This window comes from Onychostruthus taczanowskii, unplaced genomic scaffold (assembly GCF_017590055.1).
Source record: "Onychostruthus taczanowskii isolate IOZ18803 unplaced genomic scaffold, ASM1759005v1 scaffold69, whole genome shotgun sequence".
NCBI lineage: Eukaryota > Metazoa > Chordata > Aves > Passeriformes > Passeridae > Onychostruthus > Onychostruthus taczanowskii.
In genome coordinates, this window is record NW_024504676.1 from 3,740,716 (window position 1) to 3,759,857 (window position 19,142).

Genomic DNA, 19,142 nt, shown 5'->3' on the forward strand with positions numbered 1-19,142 from the left:
GTCCAGTTTGTCCTAAGGATTCAGTTGTGGTAGGATGAGAGCCCAAGAAAATCAGACCATAGAATGGTTTCATGTTTGATGTGATCCCAGCTTTGCCTGGCAGTCATGCACTGTGTAGTCTTACCCTCCTAGGAGGTTGTGACTTGCAGTCACAGGGCAGGATGAGCTCACTCTTTATGTTTTTTATTTTTTTGGGATGTTTGCATAGGTTCCTCCTTGCTTCACTGTTATTCCACTGTTATTCACTGTTACTCCTATAATTCATTGTTAACATCTCTCAATCTCTGATGTATTTGAACCAGCAAGCCTCATAAATTATTGTCAAAATCGCTTTACCAGGCATTCCTCTCATTATAAGCATGTATTTTACTAATCATGAAAAGGTTGTTCCAGTTCACTGCCTGAAATAGTATTTGCTGGCAAAAGCACTTTTGAGTCCGTGAAATCGTGTTGCTGTCGGGCTTTTGCCAATTTGCCAGTCACCTGGAGCCTGTCGTGCCTCTCAGATGGCATTCCTCCATCAGCAGAGTTTCTCAGTGCAGATCCTCATAAAATCACTGCGTTTAGAGAAACATGAGGGTCTTGCACTGGGGAGGAAGAGAGAGGCAAGGGTCAGACTGAGGGACTTGCGCAAGTCTATGCTCAAAGTCTGTGTCAGAGTGGGAAGCTGGATTCAAGCTGTTCAACTCCCAGTTTCTTGAATTAATCTTCAGATTGTTACCCCTCCTTTTCATCTGCAGGTTCTGCCACTTGTTTTTTCCTCTCGGCTTAATGCATTTTGTTTTCCCTAGAGAATTATTTCTCTCTGTCATTTCTGTTGCAGTGTGTGTGGGAATAGTAGGAACCTCTTGTTGATTCTCGTGACTTCCATAAAAATACTTCTTCCCATTGTGTGACTAAATTTCACAGCCTGTATTCCTTGATTGCTTGCTGAAATTTTACTTGCTGATGAAGCTGCTGTTTGTTGGACTGGACCAAGTAAACTTCATTATGGAAGTACTTCTAGTCTTCTAACCACTTTTTCAGTTAGCAAAGTACTTCCCATTATGAAGCTCATGTTTAATTAATATGTTTTTATGTAATTGTAAATATACCCTTGTGGCAGAGCTTTCAATTTCCTGTTCATCAGAGAGTTCATGTGTAATTATTGATAGTGATTCAGAACAGAATTTTTCCTCAGTGTTTAAAATAGAACAGAATTATGTGTGTTAATTACTGTTGCTGCTCCTTGTCCGGTTTCAAGAGTGATTCATATCAGTACTGAGGGTTTCTTATAAGGATGACTGAAGGCAAGAGACCCTGGCTACCTCAGTGAATTCAGGATGAGGCCTTCCTGTTCATCCTGGTGCTGCGACACTGATCAACACCTCTGCTTTTTGGGACCATGAGGCTCAGAGCCTGAAGTGACTCTAAGCTTGGGAAGCAGATTGTGGTTCCCCCCTCCCGCTGCCGGGGCTCCTTGGGAAAAGCATTTCACTGTAGTCTCCTGCCCTCTCTTGCTTTCCCCGAAGACCAGGATAGCTCCCTGAAGCCTGACCCTGTCTTTGCAGGTGATGGGAGGCAGCAGATCACGCTGTGTGAGGCAAGGAGCACAAACAGGACTTCCAAAAAGAGGGTCTGCAGAGCTGCCTTTCCCTTAATAGTTGGCTGGGTGAGTCATTAGGCATGCAGAGGCAGCAAGTGCCATCAGCTCTGCTCCTGGCTAGGAGGGATAGATCAAACAGGAGACAGCCCTGATTGCTTTCTGATTCATGGTCTGCCATCCCTGGTGATTCACCCTGCTTCATAAACCTGCAGCTGTTCCCTGCCAGCGCTCTGGAAAGAGGCATATCCTCTCCTGCCAGCAGCGAACCAGGCTGCCTGAAAGGCCTGTACCCAGTGCTGGGTGGAGCAGGACCTGCAGTCTTGAGAGGGATTTCAGACTGTCTGTCATCTGATGCAAGTGCAGTCTCAGCTGTGTGTCTGCTCAGTCCTCACCCTGGACTAGATGGAGCTGTGAGTGGGATTTCTGAGCTCTTGGATCAGAAGGAGGGACAAGTTAGTATTCCTTGCTAGGGCCCAGCACCTGCTGTATGGCAATAGGTAGGGGACAGACAGATGGACGGATGGAAGGAAGGAAGCAATGAAGGAAGGCTGGTTCCTAAAATCCTCAGGAGCAAGAGGGAAACTGAGCCAAGGAGCCTAAGGACAGAAAGCATGGTTATCACACCCTGGTCAGTCTCTGCAAGGCTGCAGTGCACGTTCCTCTGCATACAGCCCTGATATTAGAAGTAAATCCTGTTACTGGAAGGCGTCTCTCAGATCTGGGCTGAGGTACCTGTTCTGAGCTGTGCAGGCGTGGGTGGCTGCCTTGCTGCTGCCATTCTTGTTCTGTGGCTTAATGAAGCCTCTGGGAACTGTAAATCTGTCACCTTCCATGCATGCTGTGTTCTTGGGGCGTCTTCTCATGGAGAATTTGCAAGCCTGGTCAGTGCATACAGTACCAGCAGCATCCGTTCCTTCCCAAAGCCCGGGGCCCTTTTGTGCTGCAACGCGGTAATTAATCTGAGCATTGCTGGAGGTTCTGATCTCTTCTGGAGATAGCTCTGAAGAGTTGTTCTCCTTGAATCTGTGCCACCATCTCAGAGCTGCTCCCTTTGCCAGTGAAGCAGCATTCTGCTGCCAGCTGCTGTTGCCAGATGTTATTCCGGAGAAAAATGTTTCCTTGTGAAATGGTGATGGGGATGGGCATGGGTGGGACTGTTGGCATTTTCACACTCTTGCTTTCCTTGTTAGCTTCATTTGTTAGTTTCTAAAGCACAGGCCTGGCTGGGGCTTTTGAGTGGGCTGGCATGAAGCACAAGGAAATAGTTTCCTGCAAATAAAATAACAATTATGCTGCAGAATGAGCTATTCCCAGCCTTGGTTCATCTGGCTCCAGACATCAGAAGCGTGGTGGCAAAGATAATGCTGATAGTCACCTGATGTGCAGCCTGACTGTGTGTACCCGTTTCTCACTTTGCTGTCAGGTGTTTTGCCAAAGCAGATGAGTCTGTACTGCATGGCTGGGGGCAGCTGCAGTTGGTCCCTGGAGGAAGCTTGCATCACTTGTGTGAAGAAGTTTTATATTTTAACTAAGCATGAACTCCATGCCTCTGGAAAAATGTAGAGGCTGTTTGCCTTCCTGCTTCCAGGGAAATTGCTGGTTTAGGAAAACATTGCACTCTGATGTTGGTGCACAGTGTTTGCATTTTTCCTTGCTGTGTGGGAGCAAAGGGATGATTTTTTAATTGAATGCAAGTGGTGAGGATTTGGTTGCACTTCTGCATCCTGCCTCACGCAGGTGATGCTGGCAGCAGTAGTCTGTGCAGTGCTTTTGTCCTGTCTGCCTGGTCAAGCAATGATGAGGATATTTTTTTGAGAGGTTCAGACTTTGAGGTCTGAAAACAGGCAGAGAAGTAACGTGGAGCTGTGCTTGCTGCAGACCCACTTCTGGGAAATGTGCTCCAGGGTGCAGCAGAACTGTAACACTGCACTGGGGCTGACTCACAACAAAATCCTATTCCTTGCATATCTGCAGGGGCATTTTATGCTGTCAGATCATCTGGAGCCAAGGGTTGTATTTCTTCCTCTTAGTAGCTGGGACAGCCTCTTAATGCCCTGGGGGACAGCTAGCCAGTGAAAAGGGCCATGGAAAGTAAGCAGTGAAGAAGAGAATTAATTACTCCAACAGACTGCTAGGGTTCAAAAAGGATAGGACATCTGAACATATAACAAGTGTGTTCCCAATTACAGTTGTAAAGATCAAAAATAGCCCAAACTTAGAGAAGGATCTATTTAAGGCAGTTGTAACCAATGCCAGTGAGAAAATAATATTACTTGGAGACAGATTATTCCATAAATATCAGAGACCAAGATTTCTGTTGCCGCTTTGAGAACAGCAGCTACAGGCTGAAGTCAGGAGCCAGACTGGGATTTTCTGGAGAACAGGCCTGGGATTGTGCAAGATCTTGTGTGTAGGTCACCCAACTGGATACTAGAGCTCTTTATCTGAGCAAACACTGTCCTGTGTCCCTGAAATCAGCTGAATGGCTTGTTCACCAGCTTACTTCAAAAGATTGCAAGTGTTAGATCTTGCAGGAGGAGGGTAGTAATGCTGGCCTTCTGGGAGAAGTGGTGTCATGACTGACTCACTCAAGCTTTTCTGGTTTTGTTTTTTCTTTAGGAACTTGGTGAACCAGAAAGATGCGTGAGTATACAGAAAAGAAGGAAACATGTGGGACCATCTGTCTGAAGTACCTTCTCTTCATCTTCAACTTCTTTTTCTGGGTAAGAAAACTCAGTCTGTGTTAGAGGCAATGAGGTGGCACTGCAGTTTTGGTGTCAGGGGTGCAGAAACCTTGGGCATAATGAAGTCTTTGGGAAGAAGTGCTGATGTCAGTAGGACACAGCCTTGGTCCTGTTGGGTGAAATGTCACTGCTCGGGCTTGGCTGCTCAGGCTGCAGAAGTTATGGTTTGACCCTGTAGCACATGGCTGTTTCTAGGTCATGTTACCAATTACAGAAAATTACAGGAAGCCTGAAAATAAACCTTGATTTTTTTACCTGGTTTACTTTTTCCAGGAGCCTGAGGGCTCCACTGTCTTGCCATTCCTTCTCTCAAAATGGCAGAGGGAGTGCTGGAGATGACACACACCTTCTTGCAGCTAATCCACTATAGAGCTTCTAGTGATACTTTCCACCAGAAAATTTACTGATGCCAAAGGATTGTGTATTACTTCGGTGCATGGGAGAGAGCAATGGAGTGTCCAGATCAGACCTTTAAGAAAAACCGTGTGAGTTTACCAGAAACTGCCTAAAACCCTCTGGAAGCTGAAGGCTTACAAGGAGAGAGGGGACTGCTAGGGATGTGGTTGGGTTCTCTGTGTTCACTTGTCACAAGGGTTAAAGTTTAGCCAGCCAGGCTCGTCATACAGATTTTACATGTTTTATTTGCCCAAAACCCAAATGTGGCTGCATTTGGGAAGACTCTGGTCTGAGAAGAACTGCTGTACACAGGTAGATGGTTTAGCTAGCTTCCATCTCAGGCTATCTGGGGTGCTGAACTGGGTGTCTTGAAGCTCAGGACCTGCTCCAGTCCCAGTGAGTCCATCCTTTAATGTAAATCATCTTTGGCTAGCTGATAGAGCTGTGGTACATCCTGCTGTCCCTGTCCAGCTGCTCTGGGAGGTGAGGAAGTCCATGCCTCAGACACCCTTCATTTGCTTGCTTCTCTCTCTCCCCAGCTGGCTGGCGGGGCCGTGATGGCAGTGGGCATCTGGACCCTGGCTGAGAAGAGTGACTACATCAGCCTGCTCTCCTCCAGCACATACTCTGCAACTGCTTATATCCTGGTGGTGGCTGGCGTGGTGGTCATGGTCACTGGCATCCTTGGGTGCTGTGCCACCTTCAAAGAGCGGCGGAATCTGCTAAGAGTGGTGAGTTTTGCTTGATTGTTTTATTTGGGGGAAACATCTTGGTTGTGTTGTGCACCAGCCTTATTTGTTTGTCCTGGAGCAAATATATCACTAAGGTCTCCAGCTCCTGACAGCAGTACTGTCCATGTCCCAGGGGACAGGAACATTTTCTTTCATCTACATAAAGAATGTGCTGCATGGTTCAAGAGTAAAAATTGCAGTTGTAATACCTGTGCTTTGTGTGAGAACATCTATTTGAAACTATTCAAAACAAAATCTTGCGGCTTTTGTCTCTTCCTTCTTCCTTGCCCATTCTATATTCTGTTTTGCAAAGTGGAAGAGGGAGGAAAATATGAGAGACCTGTAGCAAAACTAGCTTTTAATGACACTAGGTTCAAGCCAGATTAATGCACTTTTCCACTTGGTTGTCAAAGATGAGAAAACTTCCAATATTTTCTTCAATTGCAAAAAAATTACTTCAGTCTTGCTTCCACAAAAAAGAGCCATACTATTTTGATAATCTGCTGCTTCTTTTACAGCTTTTTCTGTGTTACTTCCCGAGCTCCCTGCTCACCCACCTACACTGAAGTTTTTTACCATCCCTGAGGTTTCTATTTTCCTTGCTCCCTCTCAAATCTCCCTTTCAGTCTGGAGTGTGGCAGCAGTCTGTTTTAGTGTCTGGGCTGCAGTGGTGAGTGCAGTGACTGAAATAACAATCAGTGGCTCTTGGCATTCACAGGTACAGAAAAAAATACTTCAGCCACCAGCTGCTCCCTTTGCAAATCCTCATTCACCTGACCAACTCCATTTCTCCTCTTCACTTTGGATAGAGGAGCAGAAATAAGAGTTGTGAGCAAGCCTGATGCTTCACTGCTATGCAGAACTGATAATCCCTGTGAGAGGCCGAGTAGGGCCAGGGAGGGAGAATAAAAATACAGAGGGAGACACAGTGAGTGCATTGCTGATGCTTGTTCAGTGGGTTCCTGGTCTGTAGCAGTTGGTTTTGGCCTTGCTTCACTGACTCTCCATGCCAGAGAGATCTCCATTTGTCTTTTTCCCCCAGCCAGAAGCTACGTATGAAAATCCAGTGGAGTTTTCTTTGTTATTCTGCCATAGAAAATTAATAATTTTCCCTTGGGAATAAAAGGTCACTCTGTCTCCTTACACCACGCGTCCTTTCGGAGTGGCTGGATGTGACAGACCTATTGTCTCTTCTTGCTTGTGCTCTGCTTTGGTTGCCCTGAGTAATCTGAGACAGGGCTGTGCTTGCCAGGGCTGGGTGAGCCTGGCTGGGGGCCTCTGCCAGCTCTGAGCTCAGACAGTAATCCTGAGAGCTTCACAGTCACCCCAGGGGCTGTGCCAGCCAGTCCCACTTTCCTTCTGTACAAGAGACCCATGTAAATATGGGAGGGAGCAGTATAAGCAGCACAGAACTGTGCTCTCCCCAGTGCTGCCTTGGTGCTTTTAAAAAGTGATTACTGACAGCTTTGGATATGTTTGTAAAATACATATCTGGTTTTTAGTTTGTTTTTCTCTTGAAAGTTGCGAAGCTGTGAATTTTTTTTCCTGCCTTGTATGTAACTGAGTTTTATGAGCCCGCTTCAAGACTTTTCGTAGTATTTCAGTGAGTATTTCATTGCTCATCACTGACAGCTGTGCTACTTTTTTGTCATTTGTTACTGGCCTTCCTTAACCATGTGCTGTGCTGAGGCTTGGGCAGCAGAGGTGGAGTTTCTCTGGCTCCATGAGCAGGCAAGGCAGTGGATCTGCAGCCTGGCTGGCTGTGGTGCTGCAGTAAAGCTCTTTACAAGGACACAGACCACTGTTATATCATACTTCAGTCAAAATGCAGCAAGAGTCCCAGGAAAATAGGAGACCTTGCTTATAAAGAGAGAAGGTGACTTTCTTCGGGCCTGGCCACATCACACTGCCTTTTCTAGTCAACTACCTTGGACAGGGAGAAGGCAATCACACGGATTAGGATTTCTGTTCCTGCTGCATTTCAGCCTGGAACGCTCCCTCTGAAGTGAGGTTGCTGATTTAGGACCATTGTTACTATCTGTCTCTTTTTCAGGTAGTAGAAAGATGTCTCCAGATAATTATTTGGGTTGTAGGTGGGTTGAACCATTTTTTGTGTTATTCAGAGAAAACACGCTTAACACTTGGTACCTCACTGGAAACAGGATGGAATTTGGGCTCTTTAGATCTTGAGGAGACACCCAATAGCCCTGACTCAGTCTTGGAGCCACAGCCAGGGTAAATTTTGCTTAGAACCCACCCAGGTCCAGGCATGTGTTTGCTAGAGAGCTTCTGGTGATCTCACATTTGTGACTTGGGAAATAAGTAGGGCATGTCCCTACAGTTCCATGCCAGAGCTGGCCTACTCCTCCCACAGCAGACCTCTAAGAAAGCCTTGCAGCTACAGCTGAAGAGCAGGGAGAGCTGCCCTGTGCTCTGTGTGTGTCCATAGTGAAAGCTGCTGCTCCCCTGTATCAGCATGGTACTTAGAAGTGGCCCTGAGGGAACGATGACAGTGAGATAAAGGTGGAGTGTATCAGCAGAGACAGGTTGGGTTCATGGGTGGTAGATACACTTACCTCCCTCACAAGGTTTTACTTGTGACTCAGATTTGTTAAGGTCTGCTGGATATGTGTTTGTTTCTATCCACTGTAAGCCAGCACAGCGAGCAGAGAGCTTGTGGTGACATAACTTTAGCTCTACCTGAATGCATCTGACATTACACAGAGCAAGGAAAAATAAATAAGCTTTCCAGTCCGTTGGTTGTTCTCAGCATCCTGCCCCTCCTTGGCAGAGAAATTATGTCAGGTCAGTTAAGGCATAACAAGGTCCCAACAAAAGAGAGCCAGCCCTTGTGTCAAGGCCTGCCAACCCTTTCTTGCCCCTTTTCAACCTCCTGGGAGTGTTGGGAGCAGCCTTTAGCTATCCTGCACTCCAGTGTGTGACTCACTGCCTGGGATGAATGGGTACCTTGTACAGGCGGCTGTGGAGATGGTCGGGATGGCTGCGGGGTGAGCCTGGGGCAGGGGAGTGAAAGGCAGAGATTGTGTGCTCAGATTAAAGCCCAACTGCAGATAAAACCCAGCTGTCCTTCCTTTGCAGCTGCCGAAGCCCAGCAGGGGTGAAGGAGGAAGCCTGAGTGTTTGTGTCATTTTACTCCTGCAGAAGGGCCTGGGAAATACCTAGTGAAAAGAGCACACAGTGGGAGTGTAACCTTTGTGCAACAGGAGGCACCCTTGCTGTGTCCAGATCTTCACTGTCCTTTTTTGTGCAGGTTTGATGTCCAGTTACATTTGTAGGGAGCAATTTGCTTTGTCTCTTGGTAGCAGACCTTTCTTAAGGTTGAGGGTAAAACAGAAAATGGGAGATATTTTGCTTGTTCTGTCCTGGGGAAGCCAGCTCTTACAGGAATTTAGCTTGAGGTCCTTGTTATGGCTGGAACTGGGGTCTCTACAGCTTTATCTACAGGAAGATTAATTTAATAGCAGTCACAGAACAGCCTGGATCTGTAAAGCAACTGTTCATTGCTGACCATGAGCAAGGCAGGGGCTGTTTGTCAGGAGAGGGGTTCTCCCTGAAAAGCTGTCTTGGACCCTAAGCAGGAAGTAGATGCATCACCCTGGATCTTCAGGCCTGCCTAGTCCTTTTAATCTGCTGCACATATTCCTCATGGGTTTGGCTTTTTTACTTGTTTGTGGCTATAACAAGATTCCCAAACAGTTTTTTGTACTGTCCAGTTGATTCTCCTTGTGGTAAGCAGGACTTACCCTTTTCACTTCATTGCCACTAAGCCCTTTTAGGAAATAGGAAATAGTCATGTTCTCCTATTACTCTTTTAAGAGTTTTTCTCACTTTGGTTTTGAGATGCAGAGCTTTTGCATCTAGAGCCCAGTTCAGGAGCACATACAGTCCTAGTGCAGAGTGTGAATCAGTGCTGAAGTCCATCCACTTCTACAGTGCCCCTCAGCCTGTGGCTGAGCCCTGCAGAAGTCACTGGGAGCACAAATGATGCTTTATGCTTAGCTGCTGTGCTGTATATTTGGTGAAATGGGCCCTCTGTGGCTATACTGAGTCATCTTTATAACATACATTGCTCCTTAGTAATTTGGTGAAATGCCCTAAACAATGTCAAAACAAGCAAAAGTTTAAATTTCTTTTGTGTTGTCAGAATGAGATACTTTCTATGATACTGAATGTAGTCATTAGATTATCTATCTAGGTTTCTCTTGTACAGTGATCTTATCTTGGTTGCCTGCACTTTTCCATTGTCTATATCCCTCTGGCTCTGTGAGTTAAACTCACGCTTGTTGCTGCTTGTCTTCAGTTATTCTGTGGTTTGGTGGTTTTTTATTAATCTGTGGCATTGTTCCTTTCCTACCCTGTTGAAGTCTTGATCCCATACCCTGCTTTTAAACACTGCTGCAGGAAAGCATTGGTGGGGACAGAGTCAGGCATTTTACTAGGTAAAGAAAAGCTACCTCCTGGCATCTCCTTCTGTTCTGTTCTAATTTCTTTTTTCCCATTATTTTACAGTACTTCATATTGTTGCTATGCATCTTTCTCCTGGAGATCATTGCAGGAATCCTGGCCTATATCTACTACCAGCAGGTGAGTAGACATTAGTCCTTGGAGACTCAAACAAGGGAGAGAGAACAGCTTGTTATCATCCCATTTCTCCAGCCAAAATTTGGCCTGGATGCTTGGGACATAGGTCTGTTTGTGGCTCACCTACTCACTCCCCTTCATATACAAAAGACCTTGGATTATTTACTAGTTTTGACAAAGTGGTGATCATTACTCCAAGGGTTGCTCAGCCCTGTTGCTCAGCTCCTTCCTGTGGTGCACTTCTTGCCCTGTTTTTCTGCAGACCCTTGTAGAAGACAGTTTTTGAGGCTGTGTAGATCTAGGAACTCTCCTGACAGCCTTCAAGGCATAGTGCAAGCAACTGAAATCACGTTAGTGCCGCTTTTTCGTGTTCAGAACACCGGAATAGTTCCTGCTGCATCCAGCAAAGGTAATGAATGGACCAGCTGAGAGTCCTTTCAGGTCAAGAACTTTTTGAGAGCTTTACTTGAGCAGCACAGCTGAGGGGCAGGAGACACAGGACAGGCTCCCAACAGCTGCAGGTCTGGCTTGGCACTTCTTGCTGTTGCCGAGAGCAGAGCGTAATTCATCACTTTGCTTTCAAAGGGAGTTTAACCGCCAAGGCAAACAGCCTGCAAAGTTGCTCTCATGTCTGGAAATTGATTGGAAGTGGCAAATTAGGATTGTTATCAAATGGCTGTCTGAAAAGCAGCTGAATATCCCATCTTGTTGACTTTACTGCCAGGACTCCTTGCCATTCCATTTTCTCTTGGACCTTCTATGCTTTGCCTTGGATAGGCGCTGGTGGTTTGCAAGGAGCCAAAGTACTGTACTGGCTCCTGCCAGGAGGGATCTGGGGTATGAATGTGCATATTTAACAGGAAAAGATCAATCCTGGCAGGCATGGCAGGAAGCCAGGATCTGTCCATCCATCTGTGCAAAGGCATGAGGTTCATATGTGACAGTGGATGAAGAGGAGCTGATCCCCGGGTTGAAATAAGGGACAGTATATTCAGAACTGTACCCTTGAGTGCTTTAGATCACTTGAGTGCATCTTGGATCAACAGCTGCACATCCCTTTGCCCTCTGGCTGATAAATCCTGCTTCTCTCTTGGTTGCAGGCTGCTTGCTCTGTTTGCCACTGTTTTTATTTCAGCCCTTGCTTTGGTATCTAAGGCTTGCATGCGTGTGTCTAAACTGGTTCTTTATCTCTGTTCCATGCTGCAGTTCTTCCCCGTGAGCCCGCAGGTAACAGCTTTTCTCCCAAGTAATAATTCTGCTAATGGACTCTCCTCTTTATTTGCCTCTGCCTTCCAGCTGCTGAACCTTTTCCTTCCTTTCTGTTATGCTAAGTCCTTTGCATTTCCATAGAGCTTCCCAGCCCAAGATCTCAAAGCATTTTTCAAATATTAATGAGTGATGCCTCATATCATCTCTGTGAGGTAGGTGTTGTCCCCATCTGACACCTGGGATTGGAGAAGGCAGTGTTTCAAAGGGAGAATGAACTCCAGACTGTATTTTGCACAGTTAGTATAACCAGATGTTTGACCTCTCATTTACTACTTACTATGTAGAATAAAAGGTATATGAAGAGGTTGCTCAGCTGTTTATTCCATTGACCCCATCTAAAATGCATGCTGGCATTATGTATATTGGTTTATGTAGGAAACTTGGAATTTCAAAGGTGTTGGACTAAAGCATTGTGGCTGCATGAGCCAGAATGAAAAAAAAAAAAAAATGAAAAAAAAAAAGAAAAGAAAGAGGTGCAACCAAGAAAAAAAAAAAAAAAATGAAAAAAAAAAAGAAAAGAAAGAGGTGCAACCAAGAAAAAAAAAAAAAAAATGAAAAAAAAAAAGAAAAGAAAGAGGTGCAACCAAGAAAAAAAAAAAAAAAATGAAAAAAAAAAAGAAAAGAAAGAGATGCAACCACGATAACAAAAAAAAAGGATGCTCTTTGGCACTTCTTGGCTGTCACCAAAGGGTGAAAAGAACTCAGCTAGATTAAAAGAGTCCCCATAGGAATAAGTGTTTGAATCCAATCACTTGAACATGCCAGTGGTTTATGATTATCCATCATAAATTCTGCTCTTGCAAAATCAGACTTTGTCTCTCTATTACCAAGAAAGGCCTTGCAATGATTTTTGCAATCACACATTTAATTCCCTCCTGTGGCATCCTTTTTCAAGATGATACAAGAGCTGTTTGGTCTATGTGACTTTAGTCCATCATGCCAAGGGCTCTTGATTTCTTACTGCTCCTGGACGGAGTGATTTGTATTTTTTACAAAAATAGAAATTTTAGTATTTTTTTACAGGCTTTAGAAGGAGAAGACTGTATGTGGTCTCACAGGCATATTCATGTTTAAGCAGGCACACTTTTGTATTGCTTTCACTGCAGGCATGTCTTGGCAATCTTGCACATTCAAGGTGAGAAGCCATGTGGGGAATTCACTGTGTAACATAGGCTGAAATTTGATCCCAAAGCACCTCCCTGAAGTTATTAAAGCAGAGGTCTGATCTGTGATCATTTGGAAATAAGCCTGTCCAGTCCAGCCTTGGAGGACAATCTTGAAGGAAGCTGTAGCTTCCACTAGGTTTTCCATCCTCCTCTTGGAGCAAAAGCAATGGAATGTATGCAGGGCTTTGGGTTGTTCTGAGGAGTGAATTTGCCTTGTGATTTTACCCCTTTGTCTCTTCCATTCAGCTGAGCCTGGAGCTGAAACAAAATCTGAAGAACACCATGACCCAGAAGTACCGGAGGGAGGGAGAAGAGAGTGTTACCAGTGCAGTGGACAAACTGCAGCAGGAGGTGGGTGTCTCTGGAGGCAAAGAGAGTTAATGCAACTTCAGGGCTTAAAACCAAGCATACAAAAGGCATCTCTTGTCATCCAACCTGCAGATATTTCTTCTGTAAGCTGAGTGTATGTTCTGAATCAAGACAAAATTGGGTGAAGTGCAAGGCCTGAGCCATGCAGCTGGCAGAATGGCATGGTGTGATCACTGAATTGCATGACCAGTAGCACTAGGGAAATGATATCTGAACTGCTCCCGGTGAACTGGAGCTGCCAAGTCACTCTGACAGCTGCTTCTACTTTCCCAGTTCAAAGCTTTGGAGAAATTGCTGACATTTTTCATTAAGCTTTTCAGCACCCTGGAGAGTAAGATGTAATGAAGGAAGAACTCTCCTGCCACTGTTGCTTGCTGTGCCTGGCACAGGGGTGATTCAGGTTAGGGCTGCCACAGTTCTGACAGGTTTTCCCACAGAAAAGGCCCTTGTGCACAGGCATTTTCAAAGCACAGGGACTGCTCTTTGCATAGTGCCATAGCAGGTGCATTTGTGATGGTAACTGGTAATTAAACTTATCCTGTTGCCATCATTAACATGCAGTTATGAGCTGAGGCAGCTGCAGGTGCACTCTGGTTACAGTTCGTCCCAGCAGTAAACAAAAGTCACAGCTGCTGAAGGGTGGATGAACTTGATATTTAAAGGGCTATTTGGGGAACTCAACACAAAAGTCACTAATAGTTATAAAAAAACCAGATCCATGAGATAGCTGGAGTGTCTGCAAAGGAGGGTGAAGCCCAGGCCTTGATGTGGGAGGCTGGAGGAGAAAAAGGTTGCAGTGCTTGCAGGCTCAGCCTTTGCTCTCTGTGTGTGCAGTTCAAGTGCTGTGGGAGCAACAACTACACGGACTGGGCCGACAGCCAGTGGATCAGATCTCCAGAGGCCAGTGGGAGGAAAGTCCCAGACAGCTGCTGTAAGACGATCACTGACCTGTGTGGCAGAAGAGACCATCCTTCCAACATCTACAAGGAGGTAAAGAGCAGAAAGGCTTCAGAGCCACCTGTCACCAAGTGTGTAAAGGAGGTGGGCAGGGAGTGATGGTGTTGGGTTATTACTGCAAACTGTCAGTAGGCTTCAAGGTCAGTAGCATTCCTTGGAATGTAGAATTCACTTCTTTAGCTGAGTGTTCAGCGCTGTAGACTATTATTTAATATGTAGATATAGAGGAAAATAATTATGTTGTTACCACTGTACATTAATTGTGGGGGGAAGCAGGAGAGGTTGTTAGTTCTGACAAGATTTGGATGCAAGGCCTACGTTTGACACAGCTTCCTGTGGTTGGAATTACTCCATGAGGTGCAAGTGGAGATACTTCTGGTCCTTGATTGACAGTTGCAAGGCAGAGTCAGAGCCTGGCTTTACAGGTTCATACCAAAACTCAATAACCAAACTGTAATAAATAGCAGTGGGAAGAATTTACTCTTAAAAGGCTTCAGTTACTTTAGGGTTGTTGGTTCTGGATGCACTTAGCAGCATTTCCTTGGCCTTTTGGCCTCACAGGAATAAACATCCCCTCCAGGCAGGAGCTAGGCAGTGAGTGAGTGAATCTTTCTCCACATACCTGAGAGAAGAATGACACTCTATGTGTGATGTGGTCAGTTCTTCTGCATTTCTCCTGCACTGCCAGCAGCCACCTTGGGTTTGTTCAGAGGTTCCTGAGCCAGCTGGTCCTGAACAATGCCAGGCATGATGCAGTTCACATCATCTGCTTAGCTTTCCAGAGATATTGGGGAAAGAGATTGCTCACAGACACCACTTTTTAAAGTGCTGCTTTCAAGGGTCACAAATATTGGATTAAAATGAAAAAGAGGTTAAAATGGAGCTGATCTTCCATGTCCCTCCTTTCACCCTGCAGAGTGGTTGCATTACCAAGCTGGAAAACTTCATTCAAGAGCATCTGAAAATTATCGGGGCAGTGGGCATCAGCATTGCTTGTGTGCAGGTAAAAAGGGCTGAGGGGAGTTTTGGGGTACTGGGCAGAAGTTGAAGGAACTCCTGAGCTGAGAGATGGAAATAAAGATATTTTATTGCTCTTCCCTGCCTGGCAAGAAGTTGCCAGGTACTTCAGGGACCGAGGATTCACCAGGTCCAAAGCAAAAGCCTTTGTGGCAGTCTGGTGAACTCCCTGCAGGTGATGTATCCAGCAAGGCCGGGAAGGAGTTGTTCTCCGGGCCCGTGGGAGGCCATGGCTCGGCAGCCCGAGGAAGCCCTCCTGTGGCTGTGTCCCATAACTGCCTGCCCAGCAGCAGGGACCTTCCCACCCAGGATCCTAAGGATTATCTCGAGTTACCCAGAATTTTTCCTTCAGCTGTCTCATGTTGAAGAACAGCCCTGTGGGTCTGTAATGATTTGCAAGAGGGTGATGAATGAAGGTGTAGAATGTGAATGTCTTACACTCTCATTTCAAGAGGGGATGGCACAGGATATTCTTTTTTCATTATGCAGATGTGTCTGGGAGTTCCTCATCTTCCCCTTTGTTCTGGCAAGCAGCCAAATTACACCCCAGGAAGCTACTGGTGGTTAATTACAAGGATTAGCACAGATTGTTTTTTCCTGCTGCCTATTGCATGCTGGAGTGTGTTATCCCCAGGCAGGAGCTGGCTGACACTAGTGTGGGTCTGAACTGTTAATCTGCAAGTTGCTGACTCCACTGCATCCATTCTGTGGTTTTCATGTATTTCTTTCTTCCCTTTACACTGTAGATCTTTGGGATGATTTTCACCTGCTGCTTGTACAAGAGTTTAAAGTCAGAACCATATTAATAGCTGTGAGAGCTCTGTTGCTCCCCCTCTGCCACTTCCCTTAGCACCTGCCAAACCTGACCACTCTTCACCACCACCAAAGTGTCTGTAACTTGAGGACTTGGCTCTGCAATTGAATGCCTTTAGAACCATGCACTGCCTTACCTGCCCCTCCGGGGAAAGTCACCCTCCTTGTTGTGTACAAGGCAGCCAGGAGTTCAGCGGGTCCTCTTCAGTGTCAAGAAACAAAAAAGCTGTGGATCTTCTGCTAGAAGCTTTAGCACAACAGTCCCTTGATATAACTACAAAGCAAGATTTATCCAAGGCCATTTCCTGGAGGCTTCTCCCGAGCCAACATGAAGCTGTCAGGATGCTGTACAAGAATCATGGTTGCTCTCCTGAGAAGTGGCTCAGCAGTACCAGGCACTGACTGTGAGGACGGATGATGGCTCTGCACTGAGCTGGAGCCAGAGCTGAGCTTCTCATACATGGAACATTTCTCTCTGTCCCTCCTCCCAAGTGTGCACCAATGTCCTAACACAGCTGTTCTCCACCAGAGAGGATGCCTGCCTGGTTACTGGGGGCAGGAGCTACTTGCCCAGCCAACTGGGAGCACAACTTGGTGCAGCTGAAATCTAGGTGTGACACTCATGTTGCCAAGATGTTGTGGGTGCCTTAGCATTTCTCAGCAATTCTTCCTTCTTTTCCTTGAAGCCTCCTCCAACACAGTGCCATTAGGAGCCACAAGAGGCCTTTTGCTTCCCAGCAGTTCTGGAGCAAAGATGATGGACTGCCTTTTTTGGGTCTAGTGTGTTTTATTGACTGGTTTCCAGCATGAGTGAGGACTCTTATTTCCACCTCCCTATCCCCTGATGAGGTTTGGTGAAGAGCTGGTCTTTTTGTGAGGCTGCCATATCTTGCTATGCTTTGGCCTGCTCAATTAGTGGAAGTACCTTTTTTATCTGTTACATGTTGAGATGTTCCTTTGGTTTGATTTTTCTAACTAAAACCTCCAGGTTTACCTCCCTTGGCAGGAAATGGATATACACCAAAGTTTTTCAGCCTCCAAGTAGCTTGTTAATTAGCTGAGGGTTTTCTGGCTTGGTCTGGAAGCTCACTTTACTGGTTACTGCCAAGAAAGTCAGGAGAGTCAGTTTCAACCAGTTGCCCCAGTGTATTTGGTAAATAGGTAGTGCTGGGTTAGGTGTTTGCTGCTGAGGAATAGATTTTAGTTAACTGTTGTCTCTGCACTGGGGTCCTGGATACATACAGGACACAGACATTGCCATGGACTTGGTGCCAGCAGGATCATAGCCTGAATTCACAGGATCTTTTGTTCCTCTTGTCTTGTTCCCTCCTTCCTGGTGTGCCTGTTACAGTCATGAAGCAGCAGAAAGGGGAGTTTGGTGTTTCTGAGCAGGGAAGATGAGCTCAGACCTTCATAAATAAATTTCTTCCCTCTTCTGGCCTTTTAGCAGTGCTGGCTGAGCACCTGGCAGCAGACAGCCAACATAAGCAGAATCATCCAGACCAGCAGAGGGTCTTGCAGCATCGTGGGGGTTTTGGTTCACGGAGCAGAAATTGCGGACTGGCGCTAAAGGGCAACACGTTAAAATTCAGAGCAGGTCAATCTGAAACTCCTCCATTATCAGTTCTATGAAATAATCCTCAACTAATGCAGAAAGAGAGGTGGAGGAACTGAGGTGTATCCTTGGTTCCACAACAGTAAGTAAGAGAGGAAAGTTAAATTATTCTGTAATGATCTAAAGGAGAAATCTCTAAATTATTTCTTGTTTTATGGTAAAGTTCCTTAACAAGTATTGACTACTAACTAAGAGGAAAATATTGAGCATGTTGCTTGAAGCAATATTTCTGATTTCTTAAGCATATCTTCATAGTTGCCTTTACCCATTCCCTTCAAACATGTTGTACAGGGTTGGGAGAGGCCAGGAAGAATGAGACATGGACAGTAAGTTGGCTTGTGTCCACTGAAGCTGTTTTATACTTTTTCTCTGTGTAACAATATTCATTGCTTTTGGTTTTTTTAACCCAATTTAAGTTGCTGGCCAATAGAAAAATAAAGCTTAAGACTCTCTACTGACTGAGTGTGGCACAACTGAAGGGCTACCATGAGCCAGGTGAGTTCTCTGGCTTGCTCAGATCCTGCTGCTGAGGAGCCAGCTCCTCGAGGAGATGAATGGAGGGACCAGGCAGGGAAGGAAGCTGGGGGGAGTCTGCTTCACATCCCTGTCCCTGCCCCTGCCAGCCTGGTTATGATGTGTGCGGTGCTGCAGGCTGCCCCTGAGAGCTCAAGGTGCAGAACCTCAGGGGTTGCTCAAGGTCACAGGGGTTACTTGAGGTCATTGGAGTCCCTGGTGGGGGTTACTTGAGGGCATTTGAGGCTCTGATAATTGATGAAGGGGTCAAATGAGAACACAGGGCTTAATTATTATGAGAAGGCGCAGTTTGGTGTAATGGATCAAAACCTGCCAGTGCAGTCCAGGGGAGCCCAAGGCCTCAGGGTCACCCAGTGGCCTGCAGTGTCACCCATCATTTGCCCTCTGTCCTGTCAAGGTAGTGACAGGGGTAGTTATTAGCTTTATTAATATTTATTATTAATTAGTAGTTTATTAGTGTTTATTATCATCTCCTGTAAGCATTAGCATTTATAGTATTGGTATTAACTATTAATACAATTAATACAATCAGAAATTCTACTGTTGGGATCTATTAAATTCTATTTACATTATTTGTTTTAGGATCCAGTAGTATAATCAGCTATTACAGCCTAAAACTATGATTATTTATTAGGATGAATAGCAGATTTATTAGTATTGATAGTTATTAGTGTACTGTTAGCTGCCACAGGGGTATAAACGTGTCCTGTTGGAATCTCCATGACTTTGACCTGACGCAGGGGCGGGTGAAAAAGCGGGAGCAGACCGATGCCGTGTTCCACGGCCGCCCTTGGGGGTGTCGGGGTGGGAGCGCGGAGTGCCGGCGGTGTCCCGCCCGCAGTGCGGGGCGCGGCCGCGCGGTGGCGACGGGACACGGCGGTGTCCCAGCCCCGGGAATGCCGCCCGGGAGGCAGCGGCAGCGGGCCGGCGCTCGGGCTGCGGCACCGCACTGCTCACCAGACGGGCTGGCTGCTGCAGCTGGCCTGCGCTCGGCTCCCAGCAGAGCGTGTTTGCCTGTGCAGGGGAGACAAAGCCGGCTGGCGGGAGTGACAGTGCCCGCTGCGGGGCTGCTGAGCATTCCTGGGATGCACTGGGTAAGACAGGAATGTGACTGGGTGCATTTATGAGACCTCCTCCCAAGCCCCATTTCCAGGAGAAGTGAGTTGAAGGTGGAGCACAAACCGAGAAGGAAGGGCTGTCCTGGTCTCCTCTGTGTCCTTAGGAGTGCAGCGTGGCCACAGCCACCCTTTCCCATCCCCAGATGGAAATTAGCACCCTTTCTGCAGTACTGTCCTGGGGTGGTGTCTGGGACGTCTGGAGCACAGTATTTCTAAGCATGAAGCT

General features: G+C 46.3%; 1 protein-coding gene across 3 annotated transcripts in view; it reads left to right on the top strand.

The window, feature by feature from the left end:
- Positions 1-17,716, top strand: part of CD151 (CD151 molecule (Raph blood group)) — a 32,127-nt gene extending 14,411 nt beyond the window's left edge. For 2 of the 3 annotated variants that reach the window (XM_041421118.1, XM_041421120.1), the window contains 7 exons: positions 4,205-4,308; positions 5,265-5,456; positions 9,987-10,061; positions 12,740-12,844; positions 13,697-13,852; positions 14,736-14,822; positions 15,583-17,716. In XM_041421118.1, the coding sequence (XP_041277052.1) occupies positions 4,225-4,308; positions 5,265-5,456; positions 9,987-10,061; positions 12,740-12,844; positions 13,697-13,852; positions 14,736-14,822; positions 15,583-15,642 (759 nt within the window). In that variant the 5' untranslated portion in view covers positions 4,205-4,224 and the 3' untranslated portion in view covers positions 15,643-17,716. Of the gene's footprint in view, positions 1-1,550; positions 1,652-4,204; positions 4,309-5,264; positions 5,457-9,986; positions 10,062-12,739; positions 12,845-13,696; positions 13,853-14,735; positions 14,823-15,582 lie in introns of all 3 variants that reach the window. The other variant, XM_041421119.1, reaches the window with a different exon arrangement.
- The last annotated feature ends 1,426 nt before the right edge of the window (positions 17,717-19,142 follow it).